The 17,984-nt window shown below is 45.6% G+C and overlaps 1 protein-coding gene across 4 annotated transcripts in view; it reads right to left on the bottom strand.

The window, feature by feature from the left end:
* Positions 1–17,984, bottom strand: part of COG6 (component of oligomeric golgi complex 6) — a 129,827-nt gene that overhangs the window by 21,063 nt on the left and 90,780 nt on the right. Inside the window, exon 19 of one of the 4 annotated variants that reach the window (XM_042905150.1) lies at positions 6,635–7,997. The exons of 2 other annotated variants lie outside the window; for them this stretch is intronic. In XM_042905150.1, coding sequence (XP_042761084.1) covers positions 7,904–7,997 — 94 coding nt within the window. In that variant the 3' untranslated portion in view covers positions 6,635–7,903. Of the gene's footprint in view, positions 1–6,634; positions 7,998–15,754; positions 16,210–17,984 lie in introns of those variants that run through there. One more of the 4 variants, XM_042905233.1, reaches the window with a different exon arrangement.

Raw genomic sequence — 17,984 nt, 5'->3', positions numbered from 1 at the left:
TTTCTTCCCTGGAGAATCTATTTTAGGAGCCTCACTGTTCTCCCCTGTCCCTTGGCCTTTGTTAAGAACATTGTCTTCATCCAGACAGGTTTCCTTAGCTTTGAATCTAAGAGAAAAGGGGTTGGAAACCTCTTTGTAGGCACGTGGACAACTGCTCTATGAATTGTTTTCTCACAGCTTTAGGTAAAGCCCTCATTATCTGCAGTTTTGATTAACTTCCACTCAGTGAGAGGCCTGCTGTGTTCTAGGCCACGGACTCACTTTGTATCCAATATTTACACCCCCTGCTACAGGATCATGTCCAGTAAATACTGGCTGTTCGGACCTGGTGCCCAGAGGCCACCTTCTCCCTCCAGGTGGCTGTGGTCTCTTCCAACTGCTGTTGGGAGTCTCCCCAGTAATCCAAGCGCCTACCCCCCAGATCCAGACACTTATGTCTCATGGCCATTCTAAGAAGCACCCTTGCCTGAAGACACTGCATCTGAGCCACTCTTTGCAGGTAAAGTCAGGTGAGCTGCACTCTGACCTCGGGAGACTGATGCTCACGGGTATCTCCTAGGAGTTCCATAAATACAGGCTCTAGGCTCACCATGAAGGTGATGGCAGTTTTTCCAGGGGCAGCCTTCATGCCACCTTCTGAATGTTACATGCCCTGCCTGGAGTGGACCAGATTGCACCAGGCCTAAATCGAGCCATACTGCACCCACCTTGCTTCCCCGCCCACCATGCTTCTGCTCCCCAGGCTGCATGCTGTTTGGGACCACCTCCAGCCCAGCCTCCACATCCTCTAGGGCAGTATGAAAAATTACCTCACATGGCTTGAGGTTGCCTGGATCTCCAAAGAAGTTCAAAAAGATAGGAATGAAAAATTCCTCTCCCTAAACTCAGAAGTTGAGTTTGTATATGAGAATTGAATCACGATTGTGTCTGGCTACTCGCGTCTCGAGGGGCACCCAGGTCCACAGGTAAATGGTGGTCGGATGTCCTGGGATCAAACTGAGACAGATTCTGGGTCATTTGCTGGTGTGGAGTCAGAGGCCAAATTGGGGACTGTATTTCATGAAATCGAATATGTGATCACTTAGCGTTGGTTTGAATTGGGGAGTGTGGTCTCAGAAGGCTCTGGGAAGCATTGTCCCTTTCAGTCTCGGGCACATGAGTGACACTGACAACTGCCACAATTGTGAAACAAAAAAAGATAGGTCCTGACTCCACGAATTTTACACGAAACTCAGAAGACAGCAAAACAATTCTAAACTAAGATACTACGTTCACTTACAGCATTAAGAGCAGAAAAAGGAAAGCTCAAACAAACAAACATAGTCATCCAGTAATTGTAAAAGCCAGACTTTTATATGTTGCTGAGCATCGATAAATTTCTAAATGATGCCATCTGACTAGTCCAATGGCCACCATGCTGTTGTCAATGAGGACAATTATTTCTGTCTGAGAAGTAAAGGTTTCCTAACAAAAGGCATAGGATTGAATGATACAGCTTTGTCTCCACCTGCAGGAAAGAGGAGACTGAATTCTTTCTTAAAGGTATTTGAAAATATGCAAGGCCTCTAGGATTACCACTAAAAATACCAGGTTTAATTAGCACGCAAGCTCTAACTACACATTCTTCTGTAATAAAATCGTAATTGGATCAAAACAGAGTCAATTACAAGACATAATGGACGTGGACCACTATGCTTACTTTTATAACCTTTTTTTTGAACTATAATATACATAGAGAAAAGTTCGCAAGCCTCATCGTAGAGCTGGATGAATTGTCACAAAGGAAACACACTGGTAATCATCGTCTAGATGAAGAAATGGGACATTAGCAGCCCCCAGAAGCTCATTCACACCTGCACTTAGTTTTTAAACCAGGATTGAAAACCGTAGTCTTTGACCTATCCGTCAGTACATCTAAGGGAGGAAGGAAGCCACAGGCTGCAGAAGGACTCTCGCCCCCTAAGCATCATGGTCCCGGCGCTGCCCCCGAAAAGGCCATCGCCAGCCCTGCCGTGATGGGGAGAAGGCAGCTCTCTTTCTCTGGCTCCTGTCTCCCACAGGGCTCCAGACAAGGTCAGCTCATGCTCCTGTTCAAGGTGAGGTCTAGCCCTCGTTTTCATTAGGCTAAGTTTCCTTTATAGGACTCAGTCAGATGAAAATGAAGCAGAGTTTGTGAGCTGTCTTCACCAAAACCCGTCTGTCATGTATTCCTTGCGCCCACAGTACTCAGGGACCCAGATGAGAGTGGAGGTGGCCGCCCGTTACCACAATCAGCACGTCTAACATTGTACACCCACGCCAGGTAAGAAATCATACCTCTTGGCTTATGGTCCGAGGTCCACCTTCTAACAAAAAAGAAATCTGCATCTGATTCAGGTGATTCCGAGCGTCCCATTGTCTAGTGTTTGAACCTAGTTTTTTACGCATTGTCCTTGTTTCTGAGCACGTCCGTCCCTGTTACTCCATCTTGGCTGGAAGCAGAAATCTGAAAACTTAGACTCTGACAGTACTCTGGGCTCTGAGGGAGAACAAGGTTTCTAGAAATACAAAGCATTTTGATTATTCTTAGGCTTTGCTATATAGTGGGAACTGGTTTTTCTTTTACCATCTATGTGCGGTTGCTTGTTTTGTGATCACAAAGTCTGTAAAATGTCTCCAGGCTCCATTTTAAAGGCAGTTAACAATCCCGTCTCCTACCGATTCAGCTGGGAAGAACCAATTCACGTTTTAATGTTAAGAACCCAAGGGAAAAGGAGACAAGATGAGAGGAAGAATAGAAGGGAAATGATAAAACTTAACAAAATAGAACGGGCTTCATTTTCTTTCCAGTTTTTAAAGTATATGTTAAAATAGTTTGTTAGACTGTTTCTAATATTTGTTAAAATCATTGTCAAAACATATTTGGACATTTGTCACTCAAAGAGTTAAGCCAGACTCCACGGGAGGGGAAGGGGGGGAGGGGGGTACTTGGGAGGCTGGTGACCCTGCCAGGTGCTTTTGGTAAAAGGGAGGTAACAATGTGTCTAGTGCATATTGTGGGTACACTTCAGCCATTCAAACCCAGACAGAGGAAATGGGGGAATGGAGCTGGGGGGGAGGGATGGGGCTTAGAAAATGAATAAAGAGAGAAAATGGCCCCAAACTCTCTGCTGTGGCTCTTCATGTGCTGAAAGCCTGCATTGTGTGAAGCTGTGAGTCAAAATAAGAAGGTTATTCAGTTATCACAGACTGCATCTGAAATATGAAATCGTTCTATTCCAGTCATTTAGCTTCTCATCCTACACCCCCCCCAAAAAAAAAAAAAAAAAAAGTCTTCCTCATTAGCTACCAGTTGTTTTTTTTTTTTTCTTCCGCACAAAGTCATTTCATATTTTTAGGGAAAAAAATTAATTGCTTTAAAACCTTTCTTCTCTAACCTGTCAAATGAATTCGTGCATTCCAGTGGACTGGGGTGAGTGTTTGGATCTAACGTGAAGTTTGCCAAAAGAGCCCTCCGACCCCCTGATAAGCGTCTGAGCGTTATGTGGGGAGTAACCCTTACCACCACCCCCCACCCTTCGCTAAAACAAGCTTCCTTCTGCGTCTCTGTCCCCATCCCCCAGGTCCTTCACCACCGCCATCTATTTTCCTTGGATGAGAGCCTCGCAGTGAATAGGAAACATTTTTAAGAGAGGGGAGGAGGGGTTGTGAAAGAGATTTAGAGGCCAAATGGGGCCTTTGGAGGAAAAAAGAATTCAGAATCGCTGATATAACTCAATGGCATTCACTGTTGCAGAAAGTAATGAACGTTTTCCTTAGCAGCAGTTCATCTAGTGTCCTAGACTAATTGGAGACCATTTTCCAAGAAGAAAAGAAGGGTATGTGGTTCACAGCCACGCATCTGTGCACGGTGGAGAGCCATCCGCCTTGCCTTGTGCAGACTTTTGTGTGAGGAAAAGACCCATCTTTGTTCCTCTGCCTGGTTCCTTGTGTGGCTTCTCTCGTAGGAAGAAACAAGGGGGAAATTAGATGGTTGGCAATCCACTTTAAAGACGTACATTTTGTCTGAAAATTATGTGCCGCAGCTTGATCATAATATTCTATGTCCGAATATCCTTAGACCTCCTTAAGAAGTAGAGTGCATATAAAATATCCAAATACTGATCCTGAAGCTGAGTCTTCTATCAAGTGAGCTGAAAATGTAATACCTTGAGAAACAATGGGGTGTCTTTTCTCATTTCTTCCATGTTAATAAGGATACCTGATCAGAAACAGTAGTTTTCATTTGTTGTATTAAAATCTCTAATACTACCTTTGAGTAGGAGGGACATTTCTTTCAGGGAAGGGTCAGTCAGCAGGGCGTGCATGCTGGAGGGTGATCTTTATGCTTCCCGGTGGTCTCAGCTTCTACGGAACCAGCCATTATGCTGTCTCATATATTCAAAAGCAAAGTTCTGAACTTTTAACTTTCATTTGGTTAGATATCAGTCTGTGGGGTATTTGGACACCCTATCGAATTTCTTCTCTCTTTTTGAAGGCAATCTTTCTGGTTTAAGAGCTGAAACCATGAAGAGTGAGGAAAGATTTTCGTTTAGTTTCAACTCAATGCATTTGTAAGTAAAGAGTTCAAAACGCTCCTTATTCAACTTCCTGACCCCCCCCCCTTTTTTTTTTTGAATATCACTGTGAATTTTCACTGCAGCAGGTAGATATCTCTAAGATCCTACAGGAGTTAAAAGTCATTCCTTGGCTGGCAGAAAGTTTCTTCCTATTTAGGGAATACTGTGAACTTGCTCATAGCAGGTACCTAATAAATATTTATTAATTTGATTTAATCTAGGATAATATCTCTGAGGACTATTTGGTAGCCAGATTCTTGAACATTCCTACAATATTTGTTTCTGATGGTTCAATTCTTAGAGGTGGAACTGAGGTGGGTGATTTTGAAATGATACGCATCTCTGGCTCCCTTTCTTATGACGTCAGAGACACAGCGGTCGGAGGTGACTTCAGGACAGAGTCCTGGATGCGTCCTCAGTCAGTGAAGCCACCCTAGGAATCTGAAAGGATCTATTCAAGGTTCTTGGATGGCTCCTGATGGCTCAGCTGAGATCTGTACCTCTGAGTTCGGCAGGACCCCCTGGTGCCATTTGATCTTCTTCATCTCCATGACACTGACTCTGAGAAGTCACAGAGTCTGGCTGGCACCTATCCAGACCACTTCCTCCAATGAGAAAAGAATAAGGAGGCTTTATAATAATGAAGAAAACACACTGCCTGTCTTGGGTCCCTAGCCCAGGCGAGAAGAGTACCTAGGCTCATCAGAGCCCAACAAGAGGGTGTGGGAGATAACTCTGTTGCTTATAGGAATGACCGACCTCAGGGGAACCCATGGCTGATGCCAGCATGGATTGTTCTTGCCTCCAGATTAGCTCCATCACGGGCCAAAGAAGTCTGGGAAGAATTGGTGGCCAGCATAACAATTTCTAATACTCATCAAGCCCTAATCGTATATCCTGCACTGTTTTAAGGTCTACATTAATTCCTTTGATTCTTACAAGAACTCTACAAGGCCGATACTAAACTTCTTCCTCTCTTACTGATGAAGAAACTGGAGCAGAGAGATTTTAGGTAAGTTGCCCAAGGTTATACATTGTAATGGTGCAAAATTGTGTGAAAAGTCTTTGAAACTCTCTCTTTGAGAAGTGGAGTGTCAATCTCCTCCTCCCTTGATTTGAATCAGACTTAGGACCCAATTCTAATGACTGGAACGTGCTGGAAGTGATGGCACCTCTCACCACGCTAGGATAAAAGACATTGCCCCTTCTATCTGGTTCTCCCTCGGATTGCTCACTCTGGGGGAAGTTGTTATCACGTCTTGAGGACTACAAAGCAGCCTGTAGAGAGGCCCACGTGGAGGACCGATAACCAGCACCACGGTGCCCTCCATGTACGTGAGCCACGGGTTTTCCTGCCCCAGTCAAACCTTCTGATGACCACAATCCATGACGGACCCTGAGCCACAAATGTCCAGCTAAGCCACTTCTACATCTCTGAACTGTAGAAACTGTGATATAAACGTTTATTGTTTTAAACCACTCGGCTTGGGGTAATTTATTGTGTATCAATAGATAACTAACGCACACAGTAATATCTAAGTGTCAGGGCCAAGATGCCAACCCAGAGGGTCTGAAAACAGTGCCCACAGTTTACCACCGTACCATTCTGCCTCTGTTGATACAAAGGAGATCGTTTGATGAGCTTAGATTCTGAAAAAAAAATTTTCAAGGAGCACTTGGGTGGCTCAGTTGGTTAAGTGTCCAACTTTGGCTTAGGTCATGATCTCAGTTCATGAGTTTGAGCCCCACATCAGGCTCTTTGCTGTCAGGGCAGAGCCTGCTTCAGATCCTCTGTCTCCCTCTCTCTCTGCCCTCCCCCCCCCATTCTCTTTCTCTCTCAAAAATATATAAATAAACTTTTAAAAAATGTTCAATAATTGGAAGATTATTTCTTCCCAGCTGTAAGAAATTCTAATGTGTTTCTAAACATTTAGAAATCCAATGACGGCAATGCACACATTAGCTACATAGTCACTCCTTTCCGTGGATATTGAATAAAGGTTGGTTGAGGCCTTTTGTCCTATCCTGCTTTTTCTAGACTCCAGGCAGACACTATCTTTCTGTTAGCACTCTACTTCAGACAAGCCTGTTAACACTATAATTAATCAGATTCCAGCTTATTCGCCTGTCATTTCTAACCCATGGATACGCCACAGTCACCGTAACCAAATTAGATATGCGTCCAATCTATGGACCTCAAGTATTAGCTTTCTTTTTGTCATCTATTACTTTTAGGCTGGGAGGAAAATATAAACAATTCGTCTCTTAGACAGGATCACTTCTGCATGTGGTTATTTCCCCAGTACGCGTTGCTTAGGGCGGCTTGGGTGTCAGAAGGTTGACTCTCTGCTGCCACCTCGCGGACACAACAAACACTAGCGCCCACAGCGCTGGGCTTTGTACAGAGGGAATGCTCCGTCGGTGCCAGTTCTTCTCTCTCTGCCAACACTCTCCACAGAAATTGTTAAACAGCTGTCAATAAATAACCATCATCTGACATAAGGCCACTGCTGGCAGCAAACATGTGTTCCCCCACTGCCCATTTTTCAGCATCGAGGTACTTGGAAGATCCGCTCAGAGAATCAGAAGGCACTTGGTAACTAACGTCTTCATTTCTTAGAGTCAGGGAGACAGACAGCCTTAAGGACGGTCCAACCAGGAGGAGCCAACCCGACCCCGGGATCCTGACACTCATTGTCTCTCCCCAGAACAGATGCCACAACACAGTCTCTCTGCTCCCCGTGGGTTTTCCACGTGGCCGCCAAGTCACTCACGCCTCTGCTTAAAACCCAAGTCCAGGTTTCCACCAGCTAATACCGGAGCTGTCCACAACCTGAGCCTGGCCTAGCTTACCTCTCAGCGATCTTCGTGGCTTTCGATTTAATGACATTGAACTCCACGTACTTTCTGGAGCACCCCTCCTCTCCAGCTCCACACGCCCTTCCTAACTCTGAGGATTGGGCCCGGAGCTTGTCTCCCCTGGAATATCATTGTCCCACTCCACCTCTGCCTTTGCCGCTCCCCCCCCTTCACCACTAGAGTGACCCCTCGCCCTCCAGGCTCCAGCCGCACTCTGAAGACAGCCCCATGTCCCGAGCTGCTGTGACGACATTATCTGTTTGAATGCTGGTCTCCTCCAGTGCGGTCTGAGCTCTTTGACGACCAGGGCAGGATTACGTCTAACTTTGCGTTCCTGGTACCTGACAAACAGCAGGTACTTCATAAACGAGGTAATGTACATAAAATATTTAGCACGTCACCTGACAACAGACAGTGGTCAATTCAGGTTGTTGTTGCAGTGAGTGTTAATTTGCCGAATGAAACCAAAGGTTCTCACGTATCCACAGCCAAAAAAAAAAAGGATTGGCTTTCTTCTTGGTAGCAACTAAAGAGAGAAGGCTGAATGAAAAGAAAGAACCATAAGACACGCGTAGAAAACAATGAAGGATCTAAAGACACCAGAGGGAAACAATGACATAGGCTAAATAATATGAAATTAGTGAGAAGATCAAACAAAGCAGGGGGAATTTGACGAACTTTCCTAGCCGGCCAGATAGTCTCCACTAGGAAAGTGACTTTGAGGGAAGTGGTAAATTCCCTATAACCTGAGTCATTAAACACTAGACCAGATACACCACTTAAAAGCACACGGCAGCAGACATCGGGGAAGCAGCTGAGCTAGTGGGCTTTTTTGTCCTTTAATTTCCCCGATTCACTCACAAAGTATTTATCATAAGGCTGCAAAACATTCTTTACATCTTTTCCCATTTGTTCACCTTCATTTTTCTGAGGGAAAGGTGCACAGTATTAATATTTACTTAGCCAACATTACCCAGCAAGGGGACTGTGCAAGCCCACAGTGGCTAATATTTAACAAGAACACAGAGACGGCCATTTTACTGGAAACATTTTTTGACACAACCTGATTATTTTGATTAGGTCTGTATTGGGCGGCGGGGGGTGGGGGGGTGGTGGGGGAGAATCTTGGGGCAGATTGCTACTGGGTGTTTGTCGATGTAGTCTTTGAATAAAATCGGTCGGCACACATTTTCTTAAGATAACAACCACACGACACGCAAGTTGTACTTTATTGCTCTAGCTCCCTTACTGCTTCCTTGTCTTTCTTCCTCTGCTTTTTTTTTTCATCTGATAGTTCCTAGAAACAAAGCCAGACACCAGAATAAAAGAGCTGATACTACTATTCTCTTCAGTTGTTTTCTGTAGCTTTTTAAATGTAGTCATATTTTTCTGACTTTGTTGATTCGAATTTTGCCTAAACAACCTCTTTCCAAAGTATCTCCGAAAAGATTGTTTTAGATTATTTCCAGCTTTCACTTGAGCTGGCATCTGGATGCTTTATTTTGTTTCTGGTGGATTAAAATGTAATACTACATTAAAAAAAATAACTAAGTAATCAGCAATCAGTACTCACTTGAGCGAGCTCTGGGTGAGTGGGGGCAGGGAGGCTCGGGTAGGACCCTCTCATTTTAGTGACGAGTGAGCCACAAAGATGTCTTACAGGGTCACAAAGCTGGTGGGAGTCAAAGCCTAGACTAGAACCCAGATGTCCTCATTTTTCATCTAGAACTTTTCCCGTGACACCAAGGATTAAGTGGGTAGAGACAACTGAGTTGTGCGCATTTTTTTTTCTTTTTCCCAATCTACCTTTCAGCAATATAACCATAATAAAGATAAGAAATGCTAACATCCAATGAACGCTTACTTCATGCTTATCCCCAACCATAGATCAAATAGGAGAGCAGCTGAGCATAATGTAAGTTGTACCAAAAACACTAAATACAGTTCTCAGATTTTTTTCACAACCATATTTAATGAGTATCCCACGTTCTGTTCTGAACACCAGAAATAATTGGCCGAGCAATTTATTAAAAAGCAAACAAACAAACAAACAAACATGAATTTCTAGTAGCGAAAAGAAGCCTTCCAAATGTACATGTATAAAGTTTTAAAATTACATGAAGGTTGGGGAAAAACAGATAATATGGAAGATTCTGCAAGTCACAACTGAGATGCCCTTTGGCAGATATACACTCAGGGCTTCCTGCCCTATTCAGAGTGCCAGGGAGGCAGTTGGATGGGCCTTTTCCTGCAGTTAGACAATCCTGCTCCATGAAACGGGAGATCGTTCTGGAGCTTGCCCACTCAGCTGCACAAAGTGCACCCATGTGGGTTCCCGCGGCCATTTTACACTGGCCTACTCAAACTTCTGACAACCGTCGTGTTCCCTGGTGTGGTTGATTTTTCGGTTCATTTTGGCCAATAGATATATCATGGAGCAAACAAAAATGTCAATAGATAGATAATTTCCATTTCCATCAGGACTAATTTGAGTACAGGATGACAGGTTTACACAGGCTGACGCAGCATTTCTTATTCTAAAGAACGTGTTCATGTTTCAATAACAAGGAGCTGAATATTAGGTGGATGGAACATAGGTCACAGGAAAGAATTAGCCTATTTCCACAAAACTACCAGCCTTAAAAGAGTCCTGACGGGAGTCAGGCGAGCGCCGAATTTCTCCGTTCCAATGACTACTCTCTGGAGAACCGATGAGTGACGGTGGCCTGGTTCTTTTAGAGACTGGGCACCTCCAATCTACAATCAGACAATCTTCAGTTCAAGGTTTTGTTTTGTTTTGTTTTCTTCCTGTTCTAATCAAAGCAGGGGTGGACAGAGATAATTAGCTTCTAATTACTGAAAATCATGGTGCCCTGGCCTCTGTGGTTGTCAGCAGGAAAGTATCTTCTCTTCCTCTTGTCTGTTAGGAGCCTCACAAACAATCTCCAGAGCTCAGGGCTCCCCCTAGTAGGGAAATCCAGATCACGTCTCCCTTCACACAGCCAGGCGAGTCCATTTGGAAACTATTCACTGCTGCCTCAATCCAGGCCTAAGCCTCTTCCCAAGAAACAAGTGTAGGTAAATATCCCAAAGGAGAGGCACCCTCGGAAGACCAGTCTCCTTCCTCTGGTTGCCTCTGAGACAGATTTGCTCTTTTCCCTTCCCGGCATTAGGATGGAGGGAGGCTGGAGAGCTAAGGAGAGCACAGGGTGGACAGAACTGTCTTTGATCCCTGTTCTGCCACCGGAGAAAAGTCCCTCAACCTCTCAGACCTTCCCTATTCTCATCTGGAAAACAGCGATACCAATGTCTGCTTTGTGGGGTTGGGGAAACCCGGGGAGAGGCTGAGGTTCACGGCATCCCGTAGCTCTGCCTTGGTGCCTCTGGATCAAACACACAGATCTTGTCGGACACGGAAACAATGCACAAAGAAGTGCCCGAAAGTCTCGCAGTGTGACCCGAGCGGGGCAAGCGCCTTTCCGAATCTGCCGGGAATAGGCCAGAGAGCCCGCTGGCTCTGTTAACCTGTCCAGTGATATTCGGGGGACAGGCCCTGAGTTGTTCGGCAGCGGGGCGGTCCTCGTCCCTCAGCCTTGTATGGGACGCCCCCTAGTGGTGGCAGCTCTTTCCCCGCGCTCCCCTGAGTGGGTGGCAGCTGTGGGCCGCTGTGCCCGCTTCTCCCCACGACGGGAGGAGCGGTGCCTGCTTGAGCCCCGGAGAAGGCAGAACTTTTTCTTAGTGAAAATGAACCCTAAAAAGACGATTCATATCATCAAATGAGGTCTTGCAGAAACGAGAAGAGAAGACAATGAGGAACAAAGAGGGCAGTAACTACACGCTTCAGTTGTTACCAAACTTTTCAGTAATTAAAACCTGATTGGGAGAAATGAAAGCCCGTGATCCTAAGGCTTTTTCATTACGAGTAAGCCTTTTACAATTAATTCTCGAACCGTTCCTCTGAAAGCCAATTTGACAGCGAGCTTTGTTCAGTAGTCTGACTAATGGCTACAGCCACCCCTGGAAACACAAATGAATTTCTTTTTATTTTTAATATAATCAGCTGGATTACTAAATAACGTAGAAAGGGAAAAAATGAACAAACACACACAATGGAACATAATACAGTCAGACTGGGGAGGCGATGGGACAAAAAGCATTGGGCCCAGTGACCAAAGGCTTGGCTTCAGTCCAGCTTCTGTCACTTACGTAAGACAAGTCACTTAATTGTCTCTAAGTTTCAGTTTCTTTATCCGTAGAAGCAGGAACAGAAATAACATTGCACCCTGAGGACCTCAGCGGACAGACGACTGACGGGCCGTTCAGGAATAATGCTTTGTAAAAGCCCTGTACTAACGTTACAGCTCTTAGCGTCACTGTTGCCTGCCTCTGAGGACAGCTCCGTCAGCATACGGGAGACTCGGGGTGGCTCATGTCGCCTTACGGGGCCCTGAGGGCAATGGTATTCTACTGACGGCCCAAAGAGAAAATGCAGCTAATATGTACAAGATAACAGCATAGCGGTGGGTGCTAATTACATAAATCCCCAAGTTACCACCTGTGATACAACCAGAAAATGTTCATACCTTCTGGTATCTTATTGATCTCTCATTTTCTTTGCGGGACAGATTTAAATCGTGAAGAGTACCAAGTAGCAAGCATCTTAGACCACAGCACAAGGAATTTTGGTTTAGCTGCACTTGGCAATGCGAAGGCACCTAGTTGCTGGGAGATGTTGCATTTTCCCTAAGGCAAGGAAGTTTGCCAATGTGCCCCACCAGGTGTTAAGGTACCCTGCTCGAGCATTTCCTCCAACCTCACCGATAGGAAAACTGAGGCTTAGAGACAGCAACTGGTCTGTCCAAGTTCCCACAGGTCGAAATGATGCTCGTAACCATTATATCATACTGGACCGGACACAGGACACTGTGGGAGGAATCTGGAAAACTGTAAAAGCCACCACCTGGCAGGAGGGGGCCACACATTGGTTCAACCACTTTGGAAGGCAGTTTGGCATTCTCTGAAAGCCTTGAACGTTCTCATGTGCTAAAATCCAGAAATTCCACTCCAAGGTAGAGAAATTCCCACGTATTTGTACTTTGTTTGTGTACCCAGGAATATCACGGAAGCCTTGCTCATAGTGCAAAGCAAACAAACAAAAACACCTAGAAAACCCAAAGGTTCATTTGACAGGGGGGTGGCTACAGGTGTCACACAAGAATATACAGCAATGGCTATGAATGAGCCAGAACTCGAGAGTTGCAGAGATGAATCTTTCGCATGACGCTACGTGGAGGAGAAAGCTACAGAAGGCTACCTACGGAATGATGCATGCGTATGTGATAGAACTTTCCAAAAAAATGAAGCGACAGGTCAGGACAAAGTTCAAGCAAATGGTGCCTTCGGAGGGCAAGGGTGAAACGGACACCCCCAGGTAGATGCGAACGCGTTGGGAACATTCTAGTGAGTTGGGCGGCAAGTCCTTGGGTGACTGCTTTGTCCTGCTTTGTGCGACCATGTAAATTAAATCACTACTTTGCATGAGGTACCTATCTCATCATTAAAACCTCTGCTTTAAAGTTACCATGGGGTAGGACGGGGGTACAGAGGCCGCCGCCTCTCATCCCCAGACCGAGGCACCTAGAGCCTAGACGATTAACGGGGAAAACGTGAGGCCAAGGTGCATGGCTCCGATTATCTGAGTTTGTTTTTCCGGCCCCTCCAAGCTAGGAGGCTACCTAGGGCTCCGGGTCTGGATAAACAACACCGCCAGCACAGCAGAGCGGATGACAAAGTTCTAGGCCACCCACACAGCAATCAAGAGCTCGGCTGGGTGGGCCAGAAATTGCAAATGTCCCTGCCCCTTGGCAGCAGTGAGCCACCTGTGGAGAGCAGCAGGGGCGGCCACCGCGGCAGTGTTCCCGTGCTGGAGGCCCAGCTGCCCCCGGGGGCCAGCAGCTGAGTGCCAGCCAGCGAGACATGGACACCAGGCGCTCCAGCTGGGGCAATTTATGTGAGTGGATAATTGCACATAATAGAGTTAAAATATAATTGCCTCATTAAAATGGGTTACTAAATCTCATTGTGTGTGAGTGTGAAAGAGATAGACAGAGACACGTGTGTTAAACTGTGAGAAAACAAAATTGCATAAATGCATGTGAACGGGAGCAGTCGGAGCGCTTGACTGAGCCACCTCGACGGAAGGAGACCCTGGTGCCGGACGGAGCCTGCCGAAGGACTTGGGATGATGTCTCCTCGCACAGCGATGAGGGCTCGGGGTTGGGCCTCGCTAACGGCGGCCAGGTCCTATCCCTGCTGGGGAGTCTCCAGTTTGCAAGGTAGAGTCTTGGGTGGCAAAGATCTGCTCCGTCCCCTTCCCCGTCCCCGGTCTCCAGAGTCCATCCTGGCCTGGCTGCCCAAGCAACCAAGCGGTAGGGCAATCTTCACGCCTGCTCCCCTTCACGGCAGCTCTCTGAGCTGAACCTGGAGCCGTCTGCCCGGGTGACAGGTAAATCGAGGTACCAGAGAATAACTGCGAGGAGCCCTCGCCAACCTGTGAGGGGGCCCGCACAAGGGACGGTTCCTCCTCCTCCCTGTAAGAACGCACACCAGCGGTCCCTGGCTAGATTCAGCAAATGTCCCACTGTTCGAGCGCCCGGGGATACTGCTCTGCTGTCCTCACGGGTGGTGCCCCAATGCTCCCATCTGAGCACCACCTCCATTTCTAACACCCACATCACCAATGGCCCATGTGAGAGTTCCTAAATGGAGACAAATCCAGCTACTCACCTCCTCTGGATTATTTTGTTAAACAGTTGTTTCTAAAATTAACTCTGAGCTCTCATCACCCCAAGAGCCACGCATGGTCATGCCTCACTTTGTTCTCGAGTTTCTAACGTGCACTCAATCTGGCAATTACCACCACTCCGTCTGGAAGGAGCAAAGTTAAGTTTGGTCTCAGAGCACTCACACATTAAAATGTCAAGGCTAATGAGTTATTTTCTTTTCAGTATTAGAAAGCAGATAAACATTAACAATCTGGTGTCAGCAAGTGTCACTAACAAAACCCAAATCCCACGTCCAGGAGTGTTGACTGTGGCCACAGCTGAGGCAAGGGAATGGAGACGGGAAACAGCGGAAGGGGAGAGAGGGGAAGACTGGACACCCGGCCCCAATCCGGGCACCGGACACTGACTGGGCCCCGTCACCCTAACCAGCCTGTGGGACTGACTCACCTCCGCTGCTGAGTCCCTGACTTCAAATGCAGATTTTCACTTATATGAACAGATTTGTTTCTATGCATGATTAAATACTCTCTTGATTCGTCAGATAAGTTCAGAAGTGCAAAAAGGAGGAGGATGAGCGTTTTAATTACAAGCAATTCAGCCTGGCAAATAGAACTCTCAACCTGCCAAGTCCTGGGCTTCTAAAGCTCGCCAAGATCCCCATCTGCTTCTACGGGGGATTGGGGAGGGGGTGCTGATTCAAGTTCCCACAGAAAGAATTAGAAAATCTTGGACCGAACGCTTAGCTCTAACAAATAAAGAGCCTCGGTTCTGGATAAAAGTCAAATTGTGAAGATACCGCACAGCTCTGTTTTTTTGGGTTTTTGCGGGGGGCGGCTGTAGAACAGGGCGAGATGTAGACGGGGAAATGACAGAACCAGATTTCAGCTCATCTTGATGAAATTCTGGAGTTACAAAGGCTACTCTTGTTCCTTCAGGTTTTTTTGGGTGCGGGCCAGGGGTGCCTGGATGTCCATAATCCCTGAATGGATCTCCCTATCCTGCCCCCAGGCCCAGGTTCCTTGAGTGCCAGGATACCCAGAAGCCTCAGAATGGAGCCCCTGAAATGTTATGAAACGGGAATTGGCAACCCTTTCCTCGGAAGCTGCCAAACTGGAGAAAGAGCCGTGGAGGCACAGGAAAGGTGAATGCAATGTGCCATCTGGGTGTCATGACTCAGCTTGTAAGGTGCCCCCAACTGTGCACCCGCCACTCGAGTGGCAGGCAGATGGAGGGCAGATGGGCAAGAAGGGTGGGCACGGGGGCAGCATCGGGGAGGGTCCCTGGAAGCCAGCAGTGGCCGGGAGGCAGCTGCGGAGTCTCAGCCAGGCTGGCACTGCCATCAGGAAGCTTGGAGTGCCACCCCCTGGTAACTGAGCCAGGGGTTGGTTGCTAAATCCTGTAACAGAACCCTCCCTACAGGCACTTGGCATTTGAGCCTTAATGGTTTTGGCACGCGGCCTAATTACTCAGAATATGTGCACGGTTAGACAGTAATTCCTTCATCACGTTCAGTGAGTATCTGCACACAGCACAGAAGCTGTGATATTTTTATTCCAATAATTCCTTTGCCGACCACCAAACTTCTATGAAAAAGTCTCAGAAGCTATTAGATATAAACCACACTGAGTTTCACATTAAGTTGATGCTTCGGATTACGGACAGTTTGTATAAACCTCAGAAAGTCCACCAAGGCAGAAAGTCGCCTCATTTCGTTCAAGAAACCATCTACAAAGAATGTGGCTACACTCAGTGATGAAAAGGATTCACATCATACACCGTCTCAGAACACTGGAAGCTGGCATTCTTGCTTATGCTTGTTAACGCAATTATGCACCACAACTCATTGTGAGATAAGGTCATTTTGGTTAATGAAATCAGATTGTCTTAACAGGTTGATCTCGTAGAGATTCAAGTCAGATGCTGGTATTCAAAACACAGTCAGAGCCAACAGAATCCAAGTCACCCACCTGAGGGTTTGGGAGAAGAATAAAAGTGAACAATATGAATGGTAACTCAATGCGCTCTGCGAATTTAGCTTCATTTGCCCTGGGACCAAAGTGACGGGTGTTGCCAGGAGTTCATAGATCAATGACTGGCTTAACTGATAAGGCTACAGTTTATTTTTCTAACTGTGAAGTAGGACACAGGGGGCATGGCAGAAGGAAATCTATTGTCATCGTCAATCGTTCTTTTTATGAAACAAATTTTATTGCCTCACTCCCTTGTTACAAATGTTAATAGTAAAAATACAAATCACATACTTCTGAGAAACTAAGGGTGCAAAGAAAAAAATCAGAATAGATAAAGTTGAAATGTCTAGAAATAGCCTCAAAACATGTAAGGCAAAAACTGAAAAAAAAAAAAAAAACTAAACTAAAAAAAACCAAACACACAATCTCAGTTAACATTTTTAACAAGTATCTCTCAGCAGCTGATGTAACATGCAGATAAAATACCTAAATCCAATAGATGATTTGAACAAGATTAACAACATTTATCCCCTCAACATGTATAGAACTCTGCACCCAATAACTAAGAACACATCCTTTCCAAATATAAAGGAGACATCCTTCGCTAAAATAGTATTCTGGGGGTGCCTGGGTGGTTCAGTCGGTGAAGCGCTCGACTCTGGGTCAGGTCAGATCTCATGGTTTGTGAGTTCGAGCCCCACATCGGGCTCTGCACTCATGGTGCATTGATGGGTTTGGGATTCTCTTTCTCTCCCTCTCTCCCTCTCAAAATAAAGAAAGAAACTTAAAAATAAATAAAATAGTATGCTGGACCATAAAACAACTATGAACAAATATATAAAGATTGATATACAATATACTGGCTGGCTACACTGGAGTTAAACTTGCTATCAATAATCAATAGATGACTAGGAAATCTTCATGTTTGGAAATACATTTTGAAGTAGTCCATGAGTCAAAGAAGAAATCACAATGAAAGTTAGAAAATATTTTGAAGTGAAAAATAATGAAGGTATGCCATATAAAAACATGGATATAGCTAAGTTTATGTTTACACAGCAATACAGATATTTCAATGAATATATTACCAAAAAGAGTTTGAAAATTGATACTAATTTTCCTTGACCTACAATAGGCTTGTCTCATTAAATCCACTGTAAGTTGAAATCAGTTGAAAATGCATTTAATATACCTAATCTACTGAACATATAGCTTAGCCTTGCTAGCCAACCTTAAGTGTGCTCAGAACACTTAGAGTGGGCAAATCATCTAATACAAAGCCTATTTTAGAATAAAGTGTTGAATATCCCATTTAATTTCTAAAACACAGCACTGAAAGTAAAAAACACAATGGTGGTAAGGGTATCAGTTGTTTACCCCTGCGATTGCGAGGCTGATTGGGAGCTGTGGCTCCCTGCTGCTGTCCAGTATCACAGAGAAGATCCTCCTGCATATTACCAGCCCAGGGAAAGATCAAAATTCAAAATCTGAAGTACAGTTCCAACTGAATGCATATTGCTTTTGCAACCCTGCAAAGTCAAAAAATTGTAAGTTGCACTATAGTAAGTCAGGGACCATCTGTATAAACATCTACTTCAAGAAGGTAGAAAATGAATGGGGAGCATTCGTGGCTCAGTCGGTTAAGTGTCCGACTTTGGCTCAGGCCATGATCTCACGGTTCGTGAGTTCGAGCCCCGCGGCAGGTTCTGTGCTGACATGCCAGAGCCTGGAAACTGCTTCAGATTCTGTCTCCCTCTCTCTCTGCCCCTCCC

This window comes from Panthera leo, chromosome A1 (genome assembly GCF_018350215.1).
Source record: "Panthera leo isolate Ple1 chromosome A1, P.leo_Ple1_pat1.1, whole genome shotgun sequence".
In the NCBI taxonomy this organism is placed as follows: Eukaryota; Metazoa; Chordata; class Mammalia; order Carnivora; family Felidae; genus Panthera; species Panthera leo.
Note: the sequence above shows the minus strand (reverse complement) of the source record. Positions and strands in the feature narration are given on the sequence as shown.